General features: G+C 38.8%; 1 protein-coding gene across 2 annotated transcripts in view; it reads left to right on the top strand.

Annotated features, from left to right (window-relative positions):
- LOC306874086 (catenin alpha-2-like) overlaps positions 1–23283 on the top strand; it is a 488426-nt gene that overhangs the window by 381075 nt on the left and 84068 nt on the right. For both annotated transcript variants that reach the window (XM_079423823.1, XM_079423824.1), the window contains one exon: positions 9955–10107. In XM_079423823.1, coding sequence (XP_079279949.1) covers positions 9955–10107 — 153 coding nt within the window. The remainder of the gene's footprint in view (positions 1–9954; positions 10108–23283) is intronic.

Below are 23283 nucleotides of genomic sequence, written 5' to 3' on the forward strand. Positions count from 1 at the left end.
TGTGATTCTCTATGAGAGATGGAACCTATCTGTTATGTGAGTGCTGTTATGTGGAAAGTGTTATGTAAGGAACTGCTTTTCATTTAGACTCAGTACTCCCATTAGAGTTACCTTTCTTATAATACATTTTAACTTGTATATACGATTTCAATGAGCTGTAGAAATTTAAAACCTTCAGTTGATGTCAAGCATCGATTATTGTTCTGGATGAAGTGTTGTGTTATCATGGCTGAATCATGTCAATGCTTGCTACAGTTTAGTGGCGATAGTATATTTTAACTCCTCAAGTTCATTTAAAAAATCATTAAATGCAAATAAAGAATAAATTAATGATTTCTTTAATTATTTTCTGTATTCTTTTGGCCCAATTTCCTGCAATGACAAGAAACGATCTCATTAGGTTCCTAAATTCATCATATATTTTATATAATAATTCATCAAAGGGGCTTCCCGAGACTTGCATGCAGGGATGTACCTTTCAGTTTAGCCAGGAGCAAAAACATTCAAATCAATGCTAAAGCTTTAACCTAAATGCCATCTCTCCAGAGCAAGAAAATATTTTCTCTGGCTTCCTCTACTTTGCCCTATAATACCTCTGCGGTGATCATTGAAGGGGAGGGAGCTTTGCTATCAGACTCATTTACAGACATGACAGGAAGATCAAACAGCACATCTCCACTCACTCTGTTTCTTTCTCTCCACCCCCTATCCTCTCCAGATGTCATTGTTAATACTAAATCAGTGCTGTTACTTCATTCTGATTTGTATTGGCTGCCTTTTCTGCTAACCAGGTACAGAGGCATGTTTATTCTGTGATTGCCCTTGACATTTTAATAAGAAACGTCAAACAGAGAATCCAAATTCTAAGACTGACAGGGAAGTCGTGGCCTAATGGTTAGAGAGTTGGACTCGTAATCGAAAGGTTGCAGGTTCGAGTCTCGAGCCGGCAGGGATTGTAGGTGGGGGGAGTGAATGTCCAGCGCTCTCTCCACCCTCAATACCACGACTGAGGTGCCCTTGAGCAAGGCACCGAACCCACAACTGCTCCCCGGGCGCCGCAGCATAAATGGCTGCCCACTGCTCCGGGTGTGTGTTCACGGTGTGTGGGTGTGTGTGTGTGTGTGTGTGTGCGCATTTGTTCACTACTCACTGCTGTGTGTGTGCACTTGGATGGGTTAAACGCAGAGCACCAATTTCGAGTATGGGTCACCATACTTGACAATACGTCACGACTTTACTTTAAGTCGATTTTGCCATGTTCATTTGTTTTGCATGATTGTTGAAATCGAAATGTTACGGTCTCTGTTTTTCAAGTTTTCCAAGATTTTCAGAAATGAATTTTAAAAAGTAAATTGGTGACGAATGTGGGAATAAATCAACGGCATAATGAACTGCTTTTGTTTTCTCAGATTAAGAAATCAAACATCTGTCAGCTTTGTTCTGAGCCCTAGACTGAGTAAATTACTGAAGATCTCTGAATTGCATTGCCGATTTGACTTTCGTTCTCGGTGGCATTTGTTCCCTATCAAGGGAACTTCGAACTGCGTCCTCTAGAGGTCGCTATGGGGAACTCCATCTACGTGACCCGTGTCTGAAGCATATATACAAAAACACCAAATATTGGCCGGCGACAGCCTATGACGTCACTCCCGGTGCGCCACAGTATAAAAGGGCGCCGGGAGAAAGCATCATCCTCTTCTTCGTCTTCAATGACTGTTTGTTTGAAGCGTGCACCTTGCAAGATAAGTATGGTTTACTTTTGTAATGCGAGCACTAGCAAGGCGTTAAGAGATGTGTGCATCCGTATCTGATGATTGATGACTCACATGATCTTGCGTCGTTTTGTTTGCGCGCTGCGCGTACTGCGAGCGTTTTTCTAAAAGCTCCGCTCTCGTCTGTCTCCCTTTTTGAGGAAAGAGGGGCAGCCGTCTGCTTCCCGCGGTTCAGTACCCTCCGCTGCTGAAGCACGGAGGAAAATGAGCTCATGGGGTTTGCAGGTTGTTCTCACCAATGCGTTATAGAAGGGGTTTCCTTCTCGCGCTGGTCAGTCGCGAGCGAGGGCGAGCTGTTGGATGACAATGACGCGATTTCGCTGACGTCATCAGAGAAAAAAAAAAAACGCTGGAATGGCAATGCATACGCTGCGCAGCAGCAGGTCAGGCTGCCGCCTCATTACACACTATGGCAGTGTTTCAGGCATACCAGGCTGATCTGTTGAAAGACCTGGATAAAAGGTTTGTAAATATATATATAATATTTATTTAATATATATATATATATACCTGAATGAGGTTGAAGGCGTGTTCAGCGGCCTTTAAAAACCTTCATTTTAAATGAGAAGGTCCAGGTTTGAGCCCAAACAGCGCAGGGGTCTTGGCCCATCCCGATCAGAGATGGGCACAGAAGGCTAGTGTCGCAACTCGCGCCCTTCCCCGCCTGCGGGTAGGGTTTCAAGGGCGGTGCGGGTCAAAGAGAGGTAGCAAGACCTGAGGGAGGTGGTCCGGACGGGGCGTTGCACGCTCTCGGCCAGGGTAAGAGTTGAACATCTCTCCTTCCCTCAGGGGGCCTGTACATCTAAAGCCCTCATCTTCCCCTCTCTAATTCCCCTTCAACCTCAGTTTTCTACCACCTGACTGAGGTTAGGTGAGCAACCTAAACCTGCGCCCTTATTTCAGCCCCTACACTGGACTGTTCTTCTGCGCGGGATCCATGGATGGGTGAGTACAATGCTTTGGCTCTGAGGAGCAGCATTTCTAAGTCTGGCCCTTTGTTCTTCAAACGAGGCCATAATAGGCACATGAGGTTTAGCTTAGAACTGCCCACCCTTATTAGGGTTCTAAGTAGCAGTTTCCCTGAGCCCTTGTTGCCTTCTGTTCAATTACCCTGATACTTTTCCAGCAGCTCGTTCGGGTTGTTAGGTATCCCTCTGTTTGTAGGTCGAGCTGGCTTTGCTCCCCTCGCCTAGAATGTGGAGGGTTATTTATGAGCATGCCGCTCCCTCCTGAGTGTCTGAGCTCTCATACTGAGAATAGATTCTCCGCTCTCTAGAGCTTTATCATGGTAGAGCTAGTTTTTGCTCCCCTCACTGTTGAGGGTCACCTTGAGTATACTGCTCTCGTATGAGCGTGTGAGTTCCCTCTTTTGCGGTAAGTAGAGTTCCGCTCCCAGAGCTATTTTACTTAACAACCTGCTCCTCGTTGCTGCTGTACCCCTCCGAGCTCTACCCTGTTAGTTGAGCAGGCATTGCTCCCCTCGCTATAGAGGGTTGCCTATGAGCATGCCGCTCCCTGCTGAGCGTCTGAGTTTCCTCTCATATGAGAGTCGAGTCTCCGCTCCCAGAGCTCTGTTATTCAGAAACCTCAGCACGTCAGGCCTTTCTTTAGGCCTCCTTGTCAGGTTGCTCTCATAATTGGTCGAGCTAGCATTGCTCTCCTCACTTTAGAGGGTTATTTATGAGCATGTTGCTCCCTTTCTGAGCTCTCTTTGTTGGGTGAGCTGGCATCGCTCCCCTTATTTTAGAGGGTCTCTTATGAGCGTGTCGCTCCCTTCTGAGTGTCTGAGTTCCCTCTCATGTTGAGAGTTGAATTCTCCGCTCTCCAGAGCTCTTTCTTGGTAGAGTTAGCATTGTTCCCCTCACTTAGAGGGTCATCTATGAACATGCTGCTCCCTCCAGAGAGCATCTGACAATACGGTTTCTGAAGTCCATATTTGGTAAGTGCGCACGCTAGTGTCTGTGCATTTTGCTAAGAACCACGCTGTGGTAAGATCGCACACCAAGTGTTTTTGCGGTCTTTTCTAAAATCCTCTATGGTATGGGTTACGCGCTGAGGCTTCGTCCCATTCTTTGAGTCGGTTAGGCCCCGGTTTTCACCTTGGGCCCCACTCTACTTATATATGTGCTGAGTATCCTCTCTGTCTTGGTAGAGCTAGCATTGCTCCCCTCATTTAGAGGGTCGCCTATGAGCATGCTGCTCCCTCATGAGCTCTCGTTGCTGGTCGAGATAGCATTGCTCCCCTCTTTTAGAGGGTCACTTTGACTACGAGCATGCTGCTCCCTCCAGAGAGCATCCGATAGAGAGTAACGTTGTTTAAAGCTAGAGCATTTGGAGAATAGAAATTTCAAATCCATCATTATGGTAAGTGCGCACGCTAGTCTCTGGGCACTTTCTGAAATCCACAATGTGGTAAGATCGCACACCGAGTGTCTTGTGGTCTTTCTAAAAATCCTGTATGGTATGGGGTACGCGCTGAGGCTTCGTCCCATTCTTTGAGTTGGTTAGGCCCCGGTCTCCTTGGGCCCCACTCTACTCATGTATGTGCTAATATCCTCTCATGAACTGAGAGTTAAGTTCTCCGCTCGCTGGAGCTCGGTCTGGGTAGAGCTGGCATTGCTGCCTATGAGCATGCCGCTCCCTGCTGAGCGTTGAGTTTCCCCTCTTATGAGGGTCGAGTCTCCGCTCTCAGAGCTCTGTTATTCAGAAATTTCAGCACGTCAGGCCTTTCTTTAGGCCTCCTCGTCATCTGACAGTACGATTTCTAAAATCCATATTTGGTAAGTGCGCACGCTAGTCTCTGTGCACTTTTCTAAAAACCACGCTGTGGTAAGATCGCACACCGAGTGTCTTGTGGTCTTTTCTAAAAATCCTGTATGGTATGGGTTACGCACTGAGGTTTCGTCCCATTCTTTGAGTTGGTTAGGCCCCGGTCTCCTTGGGCCCCACTCTACTTATAGATGTGCTGAGTATCCTCTGTCTTGGTAGAGCTAGCATTGCTCCCCTCATTTTAGAGGGTCGCCTATGAGCATGCTGCTCCCTCAGGAGCTCTCTTTACTGGTCGAGATAGCATTGCTCCCCTCCCTTAGAGGGTCACTTTGACTATGAGCATGCTGCTCCCTCCAGAGAGCATCTGATAGAGAGTAACGTTACTAAAGCTAGAGCATCTGGAGAATAGAAATTTCAAATCCATGATTATGGTAAGTGCGCACGCTAGTCTCTGGGCACTTTCTGAAATCCACGCTGTGGTAGGATCGCACACCGAGTGTCTTGTGGTCTTTTCTAAAAATCCTGTATGGTATGGGTTACGCGCTGAGGCTTCGTCCCATTCTTTGAGTTGGTTAGGCCCCGGTCTCCTTGGGCCCCACTCTACTCATGTATGTGCTAGTATCCTCTCATGAACTGAGAGTTAAGTTCTCCGCTCTCTGGAGCTCTGTCTTGGTAGAGCTGGCATTGGTCCCCTCGTTAGAGGGTTGCCTATGAGCATGCCGCTCCCTGCTGAGCGTCTGAGTTTTCCCCTCTTATGAGAGTCGAGTCTCCGCTCTCAGAGCTCCGTTATTCAGAAATTTCAGCACGTCAGGCCTTTCTTTAGGCCTCCTTGTCATCTGACAATACGGTTTCTAAAATCCATATTTGGTAAGTGCGCACGCTAGTCTCTGTGCACTTTTCTAAAAACCACGCTGTGGTAAGATCGCACACCGAGTGTCTTGTGGTCTTTTCTAAAAATCCTGTATGGTATGGGTTACGCGCCGAGGCTTCGTCCCATTCTTTGAGTTGGTTAGGCCCCGGTCTCCTTGGGCCCCACTCTACTCATGTACGTGCTAGTATCCTCTCATGAACTGAGAGTTAAGTTCTCCGCTCTCTGGAGCTCTGTCGTGGTAGAGCTGGCATTGCTCCCCTCGCTATAGAGGGTTATCTATGAGCTTGCTGCTCCCTCACGAGCTCTCCTTGTTGGTCGAGCCGGCACTGCTCCCCTCGCTATAAAGGGTTATCTATGAGCTTGCTGCTCCCTCCAGAGCATATGAAAAGAACGATGTCTAAATCCATGTTATGGTAAGTGCGCACGCTAGTCTTTGTTCACTTTCTGAAAGCCACGCTGTGGTAAGATCGCACACCGAGTGTCTTGTGGTCTTTTCTAAAAATCCTGTATGGTATGGGTTACGCGCTGAGGCTTCGTCCCATTCTTTGAGTCGGTCAGGCCCCGGTCTCCTTGGGCCCCACTCTACCTATGTATCCCCAGTGATACCATTTGCACGGGGGCTATTATTAAGGATCTGTTGATACAGTTCCTTCAGCGAGCTCTTGTAGGAGCAAGCAGTAGCCCCTGGGTGACAGGCCAGGCTTAGTTACTATCCTAAGCGCTTGGTCGTATCCCCTTAAAGGAATCCTTCTTTCTGATTCCAAGCCTTGAGTTTTACCCTAGGTCCACGAGGTCCGGCCTCTATCAGGTAAGTCCGGGGTATGAAACTCAGGTTTTTGGCCGAAGGGGATAATGTCACTGACAGCCGTCAATTCATCCCAGGGACAACTCCTTTTTCGTTGATAAGAGTTGATGCTTAGTGCTCGCCTTTGGAATGGCATGCACTTCCCTCAGCATGGCGGCGTGGGTATATCGTTCCCCATAGCGACCTCTAGAGGACGCAGTTCGAAGTTCCCTTGATAGGGAACGTCTCAGGTTACGTATGTAACCATGGTTCCCTGAGAGGGAACGAGACACTGCGTCCTCTAGACTTTAGGCCATGCTTCGGATGCAGCTTCAGACGAAGAAGTGGATGATGCTTTCTCCCGGCGCCCTTTTATACTGTGGCGCACCGGGAGTGACGTCATAGGCTGTCGCCGGCCAATATTTGGTGTTTTTGTATATATGCTTCAGACACGGGTCACGTAGATGGAGTTCCCCATAGCGACCTCTAGAGGACGCAGTGTCTCGTTCCCTCTCAGGGAACCATGGTTACATACGTAACCTGAGACGTTTTTTTTTTATGTTGTAGCAGGTGGCTAATCCTTAAAAATATACTTTCCTGTTTGTAAGCGGAATTAGCAAACACAAGATAATCTCATATTTTAAGATCCCCCCCCCATTTGCGACATTAAAAGATTTATCTTTTGGCTTGGCTAAGTGCACTCTTTCTTCCTTATTTTGTCTTTGTTTCTGTCTGAATTTGACTTGATTGAGTTTGCTATGCTGATTTTTTACTGCCGCTTCTGTGCCTATGGATGAAGAGAACAAAGGATTAGGGAGAAAATGGGAAAAGAGGCAGAAAGACAGAAAGGGGAAAATGACAGGTAGGATCACAAGATTTCAATTTTTTCAGTCCCTCAGAGCAATTTAAAGCAAAGAACTTCCTCTCCTCAGTGTTTCAAATTTTTTTGGCTTGCTGTTTTTGTAGTCTGCGAGGAGTCGGCGGAGCACTCCATTCGTCAAGCTTTTTTGCCAATTTAGTCCTGAGATTACATGACTATAACTTCAGTTCCCTCTTTGAAAAAGACATTAGACATGAGGGGCCTCACTGTGGGCTTGTTGTCTTGCCAATGCTAGCTATGCTATTGGAACATTTAACAAGCTTTTTCGAGTGAGGGAATTCCGTGTTTGATTTAACATGTTGTCACATTTGTAACATGCAGTATATTAAAAAGAGGTTTAAAGGTCTGTAACCTGAAAATTAGATTTTCCCAGTAAACAGAAATTAATCTCACTGGCATAATGATGATAAGATGCAAACGGAACTGACCCTAAAATGCCATGGTCGATGTCAAAGGAAAATAATTATGGCTTAAATAATCTTAATAAAAAAAGCAGAGACAGATCACTTGCTCTCATGCTCCGTGAGAACTGAAAAATTAATTTTAAGAAGGGGTGGGGGAAATGAAATGCCGTCAGACTGAGTCCCAGTTTAAGATTATTAATATATTCAAATACTAGTTCGGTACTGTCTTATTTTTTTTTATGTAGTTCATTTTTTACGTACAATGTGACTCATGTACACTCTAGTGTATCTCTATTTTTTTAGGCAGAATAAGCAGAAAAATGAAACATTTTGGTCACTATTTTTCTCTTTCATTTTCCCTGGGGTTGCACCCAAACCATTAAGAAGACAAGCACACATCCTTTACCAGAGGTTATTAGAGACAGAGCGCCAAGGTTCATTAAAACATTTCAATTAAATCATCGGCACACAGGGAGAAGGATCATTACCTACAGAGTGTGCTCTGTTTTCTGAATTTCATGCTCAGGTGGCCAAGAACTCCTCCACTGAGTGCTGCACATTGATTGAAAAGATGACATCCTCATGCTTGGCTCTGGTTTCATGGCTGTTCCATAGCCCAGCGTGGCCTTAAACTTCCTTACATGCCAAAGAGAGGAGCTGTATTTTACACTTGTGGTAGTTATTGACTTGGTTTCTTGCAACAAAAACATAATTTTCTTTCCAAACATTTTGGGACATTTTTCATCAGACATTATTCTTTTTTTGTTTTTTTTACACAGTAAAATAGTTTTACATAAAGCTACAGTATGCATATCCATTTTTCAGAAATTCACATGATGGTTACTGAAGTGTAAATGCAACCTCTTAACCACAAATATTTGAAATTCTTTTTGCATATTTAATAGATTTTTGAACTGAGAAACTGAAAATCCTGTTTTTTGTGACATGTCCCCTTTAAGGGCGTCTAAAGTCTCAAGTTCTGACTGGCCAAGATTCTTGCCAGTGATGGATTATGCGTCGCCATTAGCTATAATTTATCATTACTGTCTGCCCACCATGGCCTAGCACAGGGTTTTTAATTGGTTAAGATATGTGCATGCCTCACTGAATGATAATTATTGCTTGTTAGGAGTGTTTCCCATCATCCATTAGAGGACATGTGTCTTGGGACTCTACATACTGCCCCATTAGAATATCCCCCAATGTTTTCTCAGCATTTAACTGTGAATATTGCTGATGATGTGTTTCTGCTACTAAAATCAGAAATTATGTAAGAACACAAATTAATAATCGTATATCCTGTTTCAAGAGATATTTTAAGCTTTTCTCTTACCTTGATGCACAATGCATGCTTGTTTATTTTAGGTTGATGTGAAACTTGCTTATGCTCAGGGCTAGTGACCCAAAGGTTGCTAGCTTCATCCCTGCAATTAGCAAGCTATGAGCTTTTGAGCATTGTGCCCCTAAGCAATGCACTTAACCTCAAGTTGCTTACTATTCCTTCCTTGCCTGATACTTTCTTGTACTGTATAATTTACACATTTGCTCTCTTGCTATTGCCACACATTGCCATGTCAAATTGTAATCTTTTATGAACTTCATTACAATTTAGTAGTTGTCTTAGGTTATGTTTTTAAAGGGAAAGTTCACTCAAAAATGAAAATTCTGTCATTAATTCCTCACGCTCGTGTTGTTTCCGTAAGTCTTTCGTTCATCTTCGGTTTATGAAGATTTATAAAGCTACGAGAATACTTTTTGTAGAAATTATTGAATAAAGTTGTTATTTTTGTTTTCATTGTACACAAAGCAAATTGTTGTAGCTTCATAAAATTACGGTTGAACTACTGATGCCACATGGACTATTTTAACAATGTCCTTGTTTCCTTTCGGCCTTGAACATGTCAGGTGTGTTGCTGTCTATGGAGGGTCAGAAAGCTCAAGAATTTCATCAAAAATATCTTTATTTGTGTTCTGAAGTTGAACAAAGGTCTTATGGGCTTAGAACTACATTAGAGTAATTAATGACAGAATTTTCATTTTTGGATGAGCTATCCCTTTAAGACCTTTGATTTCACTGCTCCATATATATGCTAAGAAAGGGTTTGGAATTTTACCATCAGACATTTACAACCCTGTTAACTGATTCAAAAACTTGTGCATAAGGAAAATTGATTACACATCACAAACTTCCACGGGAAAACTACCATTTAGATGAATGTGAATGATGCCTTTCTCCAGGTATTACAGACCCTCTTGAAACATATCAAGTGTATCGAGTTTTAATTCCGTTGCGCTCCATCTAGCTGTTTTTAACACCAGAACACTCTTAAGCTCTCCATTAGAAAATGTGTTAAACCCAGAGTGTTCCGCTTGTAAATGCCCTACAGTCGCAGCTCCAAAGTACAAGTTCAAGTGCTGGACAGTTTATGTAGGACATGAGCTGATCCCTGCTCTTTCTATCTCTTTTCTCTTAGCTAAGGAAGGCTGTTATGGACCACATATCTGACTCTTTCCTGGAGACCAACGTGCCTCTGTTGGTGCTGATAGAGGCGGCTAAGAGCGGTAACGAGAAAGAGGTTAAGGAGTATGCGCAGGTCTTCCGCGAACATGCCAACAAGCTGGTGGAGGTGAGTAACATATAACTCCCCCTCACTCAACTACCTCATCTCATTCAGCCCGAGCGGATGATTCTTATCTGGGGCACAGCAGGCCACTATCAGTCAGAGCACGAGGTGGCCTTTAAGAAATCATCTGCCAAGCCAAGGCAATTTAATGGCGGAATATGATGCAGTGGAGCTCAATTCAGTAATGACAAATTTGTGTTTGATAACATGAATTCGGATCACAGAGGGGGAATGACACCAGGGAATGGCTTTAACATTTTTTTTCCCTCTTTAATATCTCTCGTGACTCGACTTCAAAAATGCAGTTCATTCCGATTATCAAAGAGCAATATGGTGACTGAGGTAAAACGGCTGAATGAGAAAGAGACGCTTATCTGAAAGTTGGTGTTAGAGGCTGATATGTCAAAAATGCAAAAGGGCACATAAGGTATACTGAACTGAACTTTTCAAAATCGTTGAAGGATCATTTCTAAGTAAATCAGATAAATCCTGATATGTTCTCACACTTGCTTTCCCTCACTATATAGGCTTTAGCACACACAAGTATGAGTGCACACATTTTCCTAGCTATATACAGGGGGAATACACCACAATTGTATTACACGAGAGCTAAAAAAAAAAAACGTTGAGATATTCTGTTTGCTGTTAAAGTCTGTGAGTGGCATCTAGATGCTTGCTTTCCTAAAGAAGAGCTAAAAGAGCAATCTGCTTTAGACTCTGAAATATTGGGTTCAGCACTCAGTTTTGAGCATGGTATCAATAATGTAACCAGTCTGAGAGAGCAGTTCCCAGTGCTTTTAGATAGACAGGAAAAGTTTTACGATCAAGTTCCATAATACATTTACTATAAATGTGCTTAAATTGGACTTCAAAATATGCATATTATCACATGCAATTACCTTCAAATCATCTCTAAAAGATTTATTATTGTGATGAATGTGTATTTTGTGTTAGAGTACTTCTACTTTGAAGGTCTTGAAGCAGCATGAACATTCATGTTTAACAGCTGACAAATTTAGTTCAAAGTATATGGTATCAATTCTATACATTCTGGCATATTGACAAAACTAATTTCAGATTGAATTACCATGTTTCGGTAGCAAGTACAAGGACTAGTACGAGGAGTTATGTAAGAAATACAGTCAACATTTTTTTTTTCTCTTATGATCACCAAATCTGTATTTATTTAGTATAAAAAATACAGGAAAAATAATATTTGCAGTATTATTTTTGCAATTTTAATTTTTTATAAAAAAAAAAAATAATAATAATAATATATATATATATATATATATATATATATATATATATATATATATATATATATATATATATATATATATATAATATAACATATTTAATAAATAAAACTATTATTAAAAAAAAAGTAAATAAATATATAATAAAAAAATAACTTACCGACCGTAAACTTTTGTAAGGTAGTGTGTATATAAATACATATTATTTATCCATCTCTCTTCCCTTTGAGGACGTCCCCAAAATGAGTTTTGTTAGATTTAACTACATTCCAGGGACATTTTTCTGCAAATTTGTCAAATTTGTTAGGAACACACACACACAGAGTTGACCTGAAAGGAGTGCCGTTCCCTGACTTCATCAAATAAAATGTTCCCTCACTGGTATGATCTCAGAATAAAGAACAGCCAAGCAGCTCATGTCTGTTCCTCCAGCCGATCAATAGTCACTGTTTCCTGCCGGGGTCAAGGAGCCTGATGAAATAGAGATCACGCGTCACAGACAGCTCTACCCTGATGCAACGTCTGTACTGCTGGAAAAAATCTCCCTCTCCTTCGCGCTCTCTCTTTCTCTTGCAATTAATAGCAACAGAACAGGGATATGAATATGATTTATATTTTATTTGTATAGCAATAATCTTGGGAAATATTAAAACGATTTCATCTTGTAAGAAATACAAGCTAGTAAATGTGAGTATGAGGTAAGCCTTATCTCTTCAGAGAGCCATTCTGACATTCACTTAATGGTTAATGTTAATGATTTCACTACATTTTAAATAATACTTTCTCATATTCACTTTGTAGACTATAAATGACTGCAGGAGCGTCTGGCTCTAGCGTCTTTTGTTCTAGATTCCTGTAATGCATTGCATTGTAAAAGAACTGCCAATTTAAAAGGTTATTGAATAATTTGCAGAATTGTAGCACAGCTGAGATGTGGGTTATTAATGTGAACCTGTTGACACACGTTTATTGTCTCACTCTCTTTCTGTCTCTTTCTGTGTCACACACACACACACACAAGCACACACGAATTGGTGCACAAAAAACACAAACACACCAACCCACACACGTATGTCAACTGTCAATGCGGAAAGCAGTGTAGTGATGTAAACTTTGTTGTTTGATGCACTGTGAATCAATGACCTGTGCATCTCTTCCTCTGGAAAAGCTCATATTATTTCACTCATATATATATATATATATATACACATGCATTTACTGCTTCTGTTGACTTTAGATCATCCTCCACACCAGCTGCTTTTAGCAGATCATGTCTGCTTGGGTTACACTGCCTTGATTTGCTAGCCATAGCAAAGGTTAATAAAAATGTGTCGGACTTTGAAGGTGAAGCATGTCATTTTTTAATGTTAGAATGCTTTCTCATTCTACGGATAATTCATCCGTTTTGTTATTCCAAACCTACAGGCTTTTCTTTCTGTGGAACACAACAAAATATGTTTTGAAAGTCAAAGTTAACGGGCTCCAATGTTGTTTTGCAAATTGAATTTGATTATGTGGACCAAAACAAACCGAATCGTTCTTCAAAATATATTTTGTGCTCCACAAACGAAAGAATTGCACCCATGTTTGGAGCAATTAGAGGGTGAATAAATTTGTGTTTTTTGTTGTTGTTGTTTTTTTTTTTTTTTAGTGTACTGTCCACTTGAATAAGTTATTTGTAGGCCATCTGTGAGGCAAAAAAAAAAAATGTAAAGACTATGATTCTGTGGTGCTTTCAACATTGCTGTTAGTTTCAGCCGGTGTTGTCAGTTTAGTACTTGAGATCAATATAGAACACTGTTTGCATCTCGTTTTATATTTATGTTTTGAATACCGAATATTAAGGCAGGAATTGATTTTTATCCATTGGGAACTTAGATTTAAAATATGTAACAGAATAGTTCTATCTTTTTGATTAAAGATTACAAAGACAAACTTTAAACAAACATTAGACGAACATTAACTATGCACTATAAGAAAAGAAAATGCAAATTTTGATTTCATGGTGAAAATCAAGCGCTAGTTGTAATGTTAAAGTGTAATAAAAAGAAAGATCACAGCCTCAGAAAATTCACTTTTTTTTGTTTGTTTGTTTGTTTGTTTTTGGAACAGTGCCAGGGCTTTGTCAGGTTCACACACACAGCTTTCACACACTGACCATTTTACTTAAAATCAATCTAAAATCACGTTTTTGGACTCTTACAGGAGCTATCATATTTGTTGGGTACTAAGATATGTTTGACGCCGCGCCATTTTTTCATGAATTACTTTTTGGACTTCACCTTGTCCATCCAACAAAGATGTTTACTGTTAGCTCTTCTCACAGCAGCAACAACAGAAAAAATTGCTAGTCAAGCGTTGGAATCCTCCTCACACAACATTATCCCGATGGAACTCTTAACTTCTTGTATACATGGATCTAATGTAAAAACTGTAAATTCATGGCATTCAGCTTTTAATGTTGTGTCATCTTTTCTAAAATCTTTGTCAAAGTATTGTTATTTATCTATTAATATTAATATAATATGATTCCGAGCTGTTTCAATATAACGGTGCGCTGAGTAGCCGGTTTTTCTGTGGAGATCATTTTAGATTCAGATTCAGATTTTTAACATAAAAGATGGAGTACGATGAAATGGATGAGCCTGTCCTACTGACATTGAATAGCAGAATAAAACGTTGTTTACCTCAAAACTCTGTTATAAGGCAAAAGAAAGTAGATACAGTGGAAATGGCTCGGTCGCAAGTGTAGCATGCATTCATAACAGTTTTTCGTGCAGGGCCGTTACTTTGAAGGAATCTGATTTATTATACATCAAACAACAGCTCTATTTCACTAACGACAAAGTAAAACAAGATGCCATTCTTCTGTCTCATATGGATGTTATGTATGTATTTGTAATGCATTTTTAATGTTGGGTTGTTTGTGTAACATCTGCTTTTTGTTGTTAATATAAATATGCTGCCATTTTGTGCCATTGAGGTTATACAGTGTGAATCTTTTCTTTTTATTTTTTATATTTTTGGGGGATTTTTGCCTGTATTCAGACAGGGTTTCTAGTTGCATCTTTAGTAATTCTTCAACTATTTACTGTCTTGTCCCAAAGATGTGGATTTAGAGGTTTTTGCAAAAAAAAGCACAAGTGGATTTAGCTGGTTTTGACGCAAAAGAAAATCTAACTTGTTAAAAACCAGTGGTTTGTCTAAAGTAATATTTTTGAAAAAAAGTTATGTTATTCACTAACTAATTATCTTATCATTACCTTTAAAATGAAACTACTGAACCTGATCATAAGAGCCGTTTTAAAAATGCTAATTTAAAAGAAAAGAAGTCTGATGGATTTAGAGGGTTTTGCATCTGAACTCTTCTCATATATATATATATATATATATATATATATATATATATATATATAAATATATATAAATATGTGTGTGTGTGTGTGTGTGCATGTTTATGTGGTTTATGAGGACACAAATTTGTATAATGACATGGGTATGACAGAGGTATTACAATATGAAGGTGGTTTATGAGGACACTGCCTATGTCCCCGTAATTCAAAAGGCTTAAAAAACATACTAAATGGTGTTTTTTTGAAAATCTAAAAATGCACAAAGTCTCCTGTGAGGGCTAAGTTTAGGTGTAGGGTTGGTGTAGGGCAATAGCACACACAGTTTGTTCAGTATAAAAACCATTACGCCTATGGAGAGTCCCATAGTTATTATTATTATTTATTTTTTTTATTTTAATTTTTTTTTACCTACCAGGGGGTGGGGGTGAGTTCTAAATTTGTACAGCTGCTTTTTGTCTTGTATTAATGTTCCCAGAATAAAGTTCAATAAACAGTTGTTAACAAAAAAAAAAAAAAAAAAGCAATCTAAAACAAAATCTGAAAATATAATAATGTGTGAATTTACCCTTTCAATGGAAGACGAATGAAATGTCAAGGCTGCCACTCACCGGCACGCCTTCAGGTTAGTCTCAAAGTCCCTAAAGGTCATAGGTCACGATCAATACTCTTATGTGACTGTGGCACATTGAAAGGTTGTTGTTACATGATATGTTTTATCACACAGGTGTCTGTGTTCAAGAAGGAATCACTTGTCATTTAGTGGTCAATTTAGAGTGTCTGAACATCTTGAAAATAGCTTCCTCTCATCTGCCTCACCTGATACAAAGTGAAAAAGAAAAGGGGAAAAAAATATCCTGCTAATTAAGAGACATATTCTTTTTTTGGCCTTGAAATAGAAGTAGAAATAGAATGAGAGAAAGAACGAGATAGCTTGTCAAGCCTCAGGCAGAGCTGCCACAGCTAGCAGATCTTATGTGTGGGTGTAGAGAAATATTTATGATGTGGGTATGGTGACCTTAATTAGCAGAGATTGCATTAAAGAATGGACTTGTGTTAATAAAACGAGGGGACTGGGGTTTTGCTCTCTCGTGCCCCGCTTTCTCCCTCTTCGTCTTACCACCTGTGACATCACAGCGTGAGGACTGAAAATCATCTTTCTTACTGCCTGAGGGACGATTAGCAGTAAAGAAATGAAAGCCGAAGCGAGAAGACCTGCTAAGTCTTGCAACAGATTTTTGTGCTGATGCTATAGCAGTTTTGTTCCTTCTCTAATACTAACACACTCTCGTAAGAAAACGTCAGTATAACAGCTGTATCCTGCTCCACTAAAACATCACTCTTGTGCCATATGTTAGTTTAACTTTAGTGCCATTTTCAACATATTTGTGAAGCCATATTATAGCTTTATTTCAGGATCAAACTGAAATTCTGAGTTCATTATTAACTGAAAATCTCCCTTGTTTTTTAGATAGCACTAATTGAAAAATTAAAAACCATTCAATTGCAGTCATTGATGTCAAAATAAGTTGTGGTAACACTTTACTTAAAGCCTTGATGTATAATGCATTATAAAGGGTATAATGCATTATGCTACCTTGTCTCATGATAGAAACATACCTGGGAAACTTTTTCACGAGACGCAAAATACTGTATGTTCCACTGCAGTTTCCAACAGAAATGAACACTAGAGGCGGTAAAACAACGAGCACTTTTAATCATTTTCGTACACAGATATGATTACAGCTCCATATGTTTCGATTTCTGGTGGTCTGACAAATAATGCCACCTATCAGATTATGCTACTAATACTGTATTTTTAATAAAGTAAGAGTAGGTTTAGGGTTGGAGTAGGTGTACATGACAAGGTAGCACAAATGGACACAACACCGGATATAACAAGCTTGCTTGGTGGCTCAGGCGGCACGGAATTGGACTTAGGATGCGGAGTCCTTGGGTACGAATCCCATGAAAATCATGACTCACGATGAAAGAGTTGAAAGATGAGAGATCGAAAAACAAGCTAAAACGGCATGCTTGCGATTACATTTTTATATCACATTCATTTTGTTCATATACTATCAGGTGGGTTTAGGTGTAGTGCAGATGGTACGTTATTTTAAAACGTCAAATAAATGACTTTTTCTACCTATTAGATTGTGTTTTATCAACATCTACACCTACCCCGAACCTAAACCTACCCCTTAAAATAATGCAAAACCAGTAATTATTGTACAGTACACCATATAGTCTTTACCACAAAACATACCATGTGTACTTTAATTTGTTCCAGGGGGGATGGGGAGTACATTTTTGTTGGAAACTGCAGTGATATGTACTTATTGGTACATATTTCGCATCTCATGAAAAATTTCCCCCAGATACGTTTTTGTCATGAGACCAAGTTGGGATTAGAACTATTCATAATGTGTATTGTAATACATTATATCTTATCAAAAATAATTGCAACTGAATTTAAAATGCATAGGGTAACAATGAATTGATAAGAGTCACAATGTATTAACTTTGGTTACAATTATTGAGATTGGACAATGCATTATACAGTGCATTACAATGCATAATTAATGCTATATTAATGTTATAAACTACTTTTATTATGCATTATACATAAAGGCTTTAAGTAAAGTGCAACCGAAGTTGTTTCTATATATCTGTGATCTATGAATTGTGGGGGAGGGGAAGATTTTCAACAAATAACTTAAATACAGTTTTAAAATATTTGGAACAAATTTGGAATACGTTTTGTTGTTGAGGCTTTGTATGTACAGTATGTGTGTATGCATGTAATTTATTTATTTTTTTATTAAAAATAAATAATAATTTGTGTTATTTATTGTGACATAATTAATTTAGTAGGTTTAAGGTCTCAGATACAGTCAGTATTTATTTAATAATATAGTTATATTAATAAATCTGTTGTTCAAATAAACTTAGAATTACTGTGACTGTACATTTATCCACCTTATTTGTTTATTAATATAATGATAATATAGTCATAATAATATATTTATAAAATAATTAAAAGAAATCTTTTAAAGCTGCTTATGTTTTGCATCATTCACATACATTATAATATGTGAATAATACCTTGCCAAGGCTATCAGAATCCACAGAATAGATTTGAGAATGTTGCCATTATAAGAAAGAAACCCAAAGCAGGTCTCAAATCAACGATGAAGGCCAACTTCTGAATGGCTGGCAGACAATGGTTTGTAATAAAAGTGTGTTCCTCACCTGCCCCTAATCACAGAAAGGATTTATGCATCATCAAATAGCTATACCCACCGCTGCAATCTGACTTTTACACATTCTTTAATTGATGGCTTTCCCATAATTCTCTTGTGCTTATTAACAGTCCCTTCACTATGCTGATCAAAACATAAACATGCTTTTATTCACTAAAACAGGTTATAAAAAGTCCCACTCAAGCCGAGATGAAGAATATGTTTACGTTTATAGAAATAAGAAAGGCTGATTGGAAGGTGAAAGCCACTAGGATGTCATGGTCCATCACGATTCAAGTAGCGGAGCATCTTTGGTCATTCATTCTGGCTCTTGCCCGCCAACACACCCTTCAAACCAGCCTTGTTATGCTCTACATCCTTGAAGATTTTCTCCAAAGTTAGCGCAACAAACTTCTTTTCTTGTTCTGCTTGTCTTTCTTTTTCAGTACACCCACGCTGTCCAAGTGTTCATGTTCAGTCCATCGCTAATCTGTCCTTTTACCACTTCTGAGGATGGTACATATTTTTCTGCATCCCATGTTCTTCAGCGATTGCAGTTTTTAATGTATATTCTGTAGACCAATACAGTTTTGTCTTTTGGGATGGTGGTAACCAAATTTGTCAGTTACCAGTGTATTTTAAATGAAGCTCTTGAGCAAGAGATTAGAGCTCCAGGTGATCTGCAAATGTTCTGTAAGTTGGGAAAAAAAGTGTCTGCTAAATGATTTGCAAGTTACATCACTCCTCCCTCTGAGCTTTGAGTGTTATGTACAGTCACACAAGTCTCTTTGTTGTCTTCATAACACACACACACACACACAAAGAATACCTGCTGAGCAACCCTGACGTGCATCTGTATGCACTTGAATCTCCATAACCTACTTTTTCAGCTAGCTGGCTCACTAGGGATGCTATCCTAAAGAAAGAGCTTTCAGCCTGGGCTTCAAAAGGTCTCCGCTCTCAGGTCTCGGGAACAAAACTCCCCAACGTCATTCCCTGAGGATAACGCCACACGCAGTTGTGCTTTTCCTCATTAGTTTGACGTCTCAACATCCCTTGTTTTATCTGTAATCTGTTTGTATTCCCTCCCATGATAACATTTTATCCTCCTGTAAAGCTTTTGTTTGCATACATTTGAATATTATCTTTTATGGATCACTCATTTTATGTCCCACTTTGCCTTTTCTTCGTGCCAGCTTTTATTCTTAATTTTGTGTTTGCATTTTTCATTACTATGTGAATGCTTCATTACTATTGTCTTGTTTTGATCCCCGCCTCTCTGCGGATAATTCTTTGCTTGTCATGTTCCTTCTGGAAAAAAGAGCAAAAACAAAGACTGAGCTTTAGAACTGAATTCTTGCAGCTGTATCTGAAATGTAGTTATTTATTGGAGATACCGAGAGGCTGTGTTAACTAGCAAACCGCTGCATCGATTCAAATGTGCTGTGTAATTTCTTAGAGTCATGATTGTTCAGACATTGAGTGTTATAAGAAGTGCTTTGTTCCAATTAGTGCTTTAATGACTTAGATAATCATTTGCATATTTCATTCATATTAATTTAATTAAAACAAATTAATTGAAATTTGATTAATGTAAAACACAGCAGTTTAAAATTACTGCTAGATGGATAGAATAGAAAACTTCATAGAAGTATCTCAGTGTAGAGGAGAAAAAAAAAACAGAAAAAAAAAGATCCAACCGTTAATGGAAATTCACTTTATTTATAGAAATACATTGTGGCCAACAAGGCTGTATAGGATCAGTTATTGAAGTTTATTGATTTTTGAGTTTCTGTAGGTGTTTATATGTGTGTGTTTGGAGTATTTTATGTTTTCGTTGAGAAAGAAAATTAACTTTGGGTTGTTTGGCCTTCTTGCCCTTGAGTGCCCTTGAATAAAGTCCTCCTGCCTGAACTTTCAGAATTCATGCATCTGTTCACACAGTGTCCAAATATTCAAATCAGCTTTATTTTGCAGAGAATTTTTGTTTCAGTAAATGAAGTTTTGTGTATTGCGAGTCACCTTACCAACATAGCTCTGGTCTTTTCAGGTCACCCTAATCTGGAGCAGCTCTCCTTCCTTTATATTCAGGGCAAACAGCGCCCGTATCTCTTGTAGAGTGTGACTTTAAGTGCCACTCCAGTTCATGAAGTCGCATAGACTCGAATTTAAAGCACCGACCTTCCCGATGAGATGAAGGGTGAAAGGCTGCCTTCTCTAATGATTATGCAGAATCCATATCGACCTGAATGTAACCAATATTGAATCGGCCTTCGGGCCTTCATGATTCCAAACGCATTGCTGCAGGCAGTAAATATTATTCTGCAGGAAAGGGGGGCTATGCTGCATTAAATGGTGTGCCGAACACGATAGATGGCTATTGGAACAAGTCTATTTGTGGTGACCCAGACCTTTGGACTGGCGTAATCCCTTTTCAAGCAGAGTTATTGGCCTCTGAGGAAATCTAGCGCAGAGGTGCATCTACATTTGGGAGGAGCTCTGGACAGATAGATGAGCCTCTCCCTCCCTCACCTTTTCCCTGGAAGGCATTACTTTCTGATTTCTCCCTCTGCATGCACCATTTGTCATCACATACTGTCGCATCATGTTGTTATACACCTGTACTGCAAGGCTGCCCAGTGTCCCTTATCAACTTACGAAACTTTTAATAATTTTTTATAACTTTTATAATAATATATACTGTATATATGTTGAATATAGGGGTGAATCATATCACAATATTTATTTTTTATTTTTTTTTATATCACGATTCATGATTTTATCATGATTATTTGTCATGTTGTCATGTCTGAGCATAACAGCCAAACTAATTTCCCTATTATAAAGACAAAGCCTTTCAAGGTAACAAAATATAAAAAAAAGAATGGCAGATATTTAGGTCAAAGTGGGCAAAGATAAAAGTCTTAGTCATTATTTTATCTTTGTTATTAAAAAAATTGAACAAATATACACATAATATAGAAATAAAAAAAATAAATAGTGTTTAATTTTCAGGTACAATAGATGTATTTAGCAGGAGCATTCAAGAAATTGAATGAACAAATATTAAAATTAAACACTATATAGATTGATTCTAGGGGTGTAACGATTCATCGATATGGATCGATACATCAATACGATGTCTGACGATACGATGCATCGATGCCATGCGTAAAATATTGATATCTGTAGTATAAATAGGCACGTTTATTTTGGCACTGTCCACATTTTCACATAATGTCCGTCTATGCATTACTGCATACGCGTGCATTCTCGTTCAAACTCACGTATCAGGACTCGATATAACTAAGGACTGCCCGAAGGCACAAGGTGTATGGCAAGACGTTTTGATTTTTATTCATGCTCAGAATATGAATTCTTGATATCAACAATTAAATTTTTACTAGTTAAAATGTTAATTCTTGATATCAGGAATTAGATTTCTACTAGTAACAATTGCAATTTTTGATATCAGCAATTACATTTCCACTAGTAACAATGCTAATTCTTGATATCAACAATTACATTTTCACTAGTTAAAATGCTAATTATTGATATCAGGAATAAAATTTCAACTAGTAAAAACTATAATTCTTGATATCTGTAATTATATTTTCACTAGTTAAATATCACCATAGGCTGCCATTCAAAATCAATTGTTGACAACATGTGAGAGTAAATAATGACAGAAATTCAATTTTAGGGTGAACTATCCCTTTAATGACAGTAGGCTCGATACCATAATTTTGGCTTCGGTACGATACCAGAATGTAGTACGTCGGTATCGATACTAAATCGATACCATAGGTGACAAATAACCAGCCTCAAAAGATAAGTGAATTAAAAAAATATATATATTAATAATAATAATAAAAACAGATTCATATGTTAATACCTTTGTATCAAACTGTAACAAAAAACCTAAAGGGAACATAGGTTACATTTTGATGTTGGAGAAAAAAAAAAATAGTCTAACTGAAGTAATAAGATGAAAATATATTCAAATCTTATCTTTTCAGTGCAAACTAAATGTCTCCTAAAAAAAAACCTACCGGAAACATAGGTTTCATTTTGAAGAAGTTTGAAGAAAAAAAATAGCACTGAAGTTGCGCAATTGATGCAACAAATGTTGCTTTATTGTAAAGTGTTATTCTAACAGTCAAAGTAATATTCAAACTCATGTTATTATTTCTCTCTCTCAGATTGTTTTCAGATTTCAGACTCAACCAAAGAAAAAGCATTAAATATAAATATCACTCTCTCATTTGCTTCATATTAGCGGTCGGCAGCGCGTCAGAAACATTCCCTTCATATCATTGATACTAAAATTAATATAGCAAAACTCTTGCTCAATTCATATCCAATTAAAATTTGATTGTATGAAATGCAAGTGCATGCATTACGTGACCAAAACTTCATTGATTCTAGCGTGTCTCATATGCACATTTGCGCTTACTGTATTACATCTGAATGTGCATTGATCAGATGTAAATAAAAGGTCAAATCAAATCTGAATTTATGAATGATGCACTCACCTGTCGATCTCTTAATTCTTTGAAAAGATCAGAATGAGCAAGCGACAAATGCTTAAAAAGATTTGATCTGTTTTTTTATCCAAAGTAATGCCATATTTCACTTATAGCCTACTGTTCTCTTTATTTATTAATTTTGGGTGCGCTGAGTTTCATCTGCTTGATCCGTTGCGTTGTTCTATTAGACCTTGCTAGTATCGGGTTAGACCCCCTTTTGCCTTCAGAACTGCCTTAATTCTTCGTTACATAGATTCAACAAGGTGTTGGAAACATTCTTCAGATATTTTGGTCCATATTGACTAGGGATGCTCGGTATACCGATACTGGAAAAATACCGTTATATATTATATTTCAAACGGTACGATATCATAATTTTTCTCAGTTCGGTATTTCATACACTGCTGTTGCAAAATGCACCTGTAGGTGGCAGTGCTTCCCAAATTGCTGCGCAACCGGTAAATGTGACAATAGAACAACGCAACGGATCAAACAGATGAAACTCAGCGCACCCAAAATTAATAAATAAAGAGAACAGTAGGCTATAAGTGAAATATGGCATTACTTTGGATAAAAAACAGATGACAAAGGTGAAGGAACTGGCCTTACTGCACCTGTATGCAAGCATTGCTATAGGCCTAAATCATGTTGCCACAGGAACACATCAAATCTTTTTAAGCATTTGTCGCTTGCTCATCCTGATCTTTTCAAAGAATTAAGAGATCGACAGGTGAGTGCATCATTCATAAATTCAGATTTGATTTGAACTTTTATTTACATCTGATCAACGCACATT

This window comes from Barbus barbus (genome assembly GCF_936440315.1).
Source record: "Barbus barbus genome assembly, chromosome: 8".
In the NCBI taxonomy this organism is placed as follows: Eukaryota; Metazoa; Chordata; class Actinopteri; order Cypriniformes; family Cyprinidae; genus Barbus; species Barbus barbus.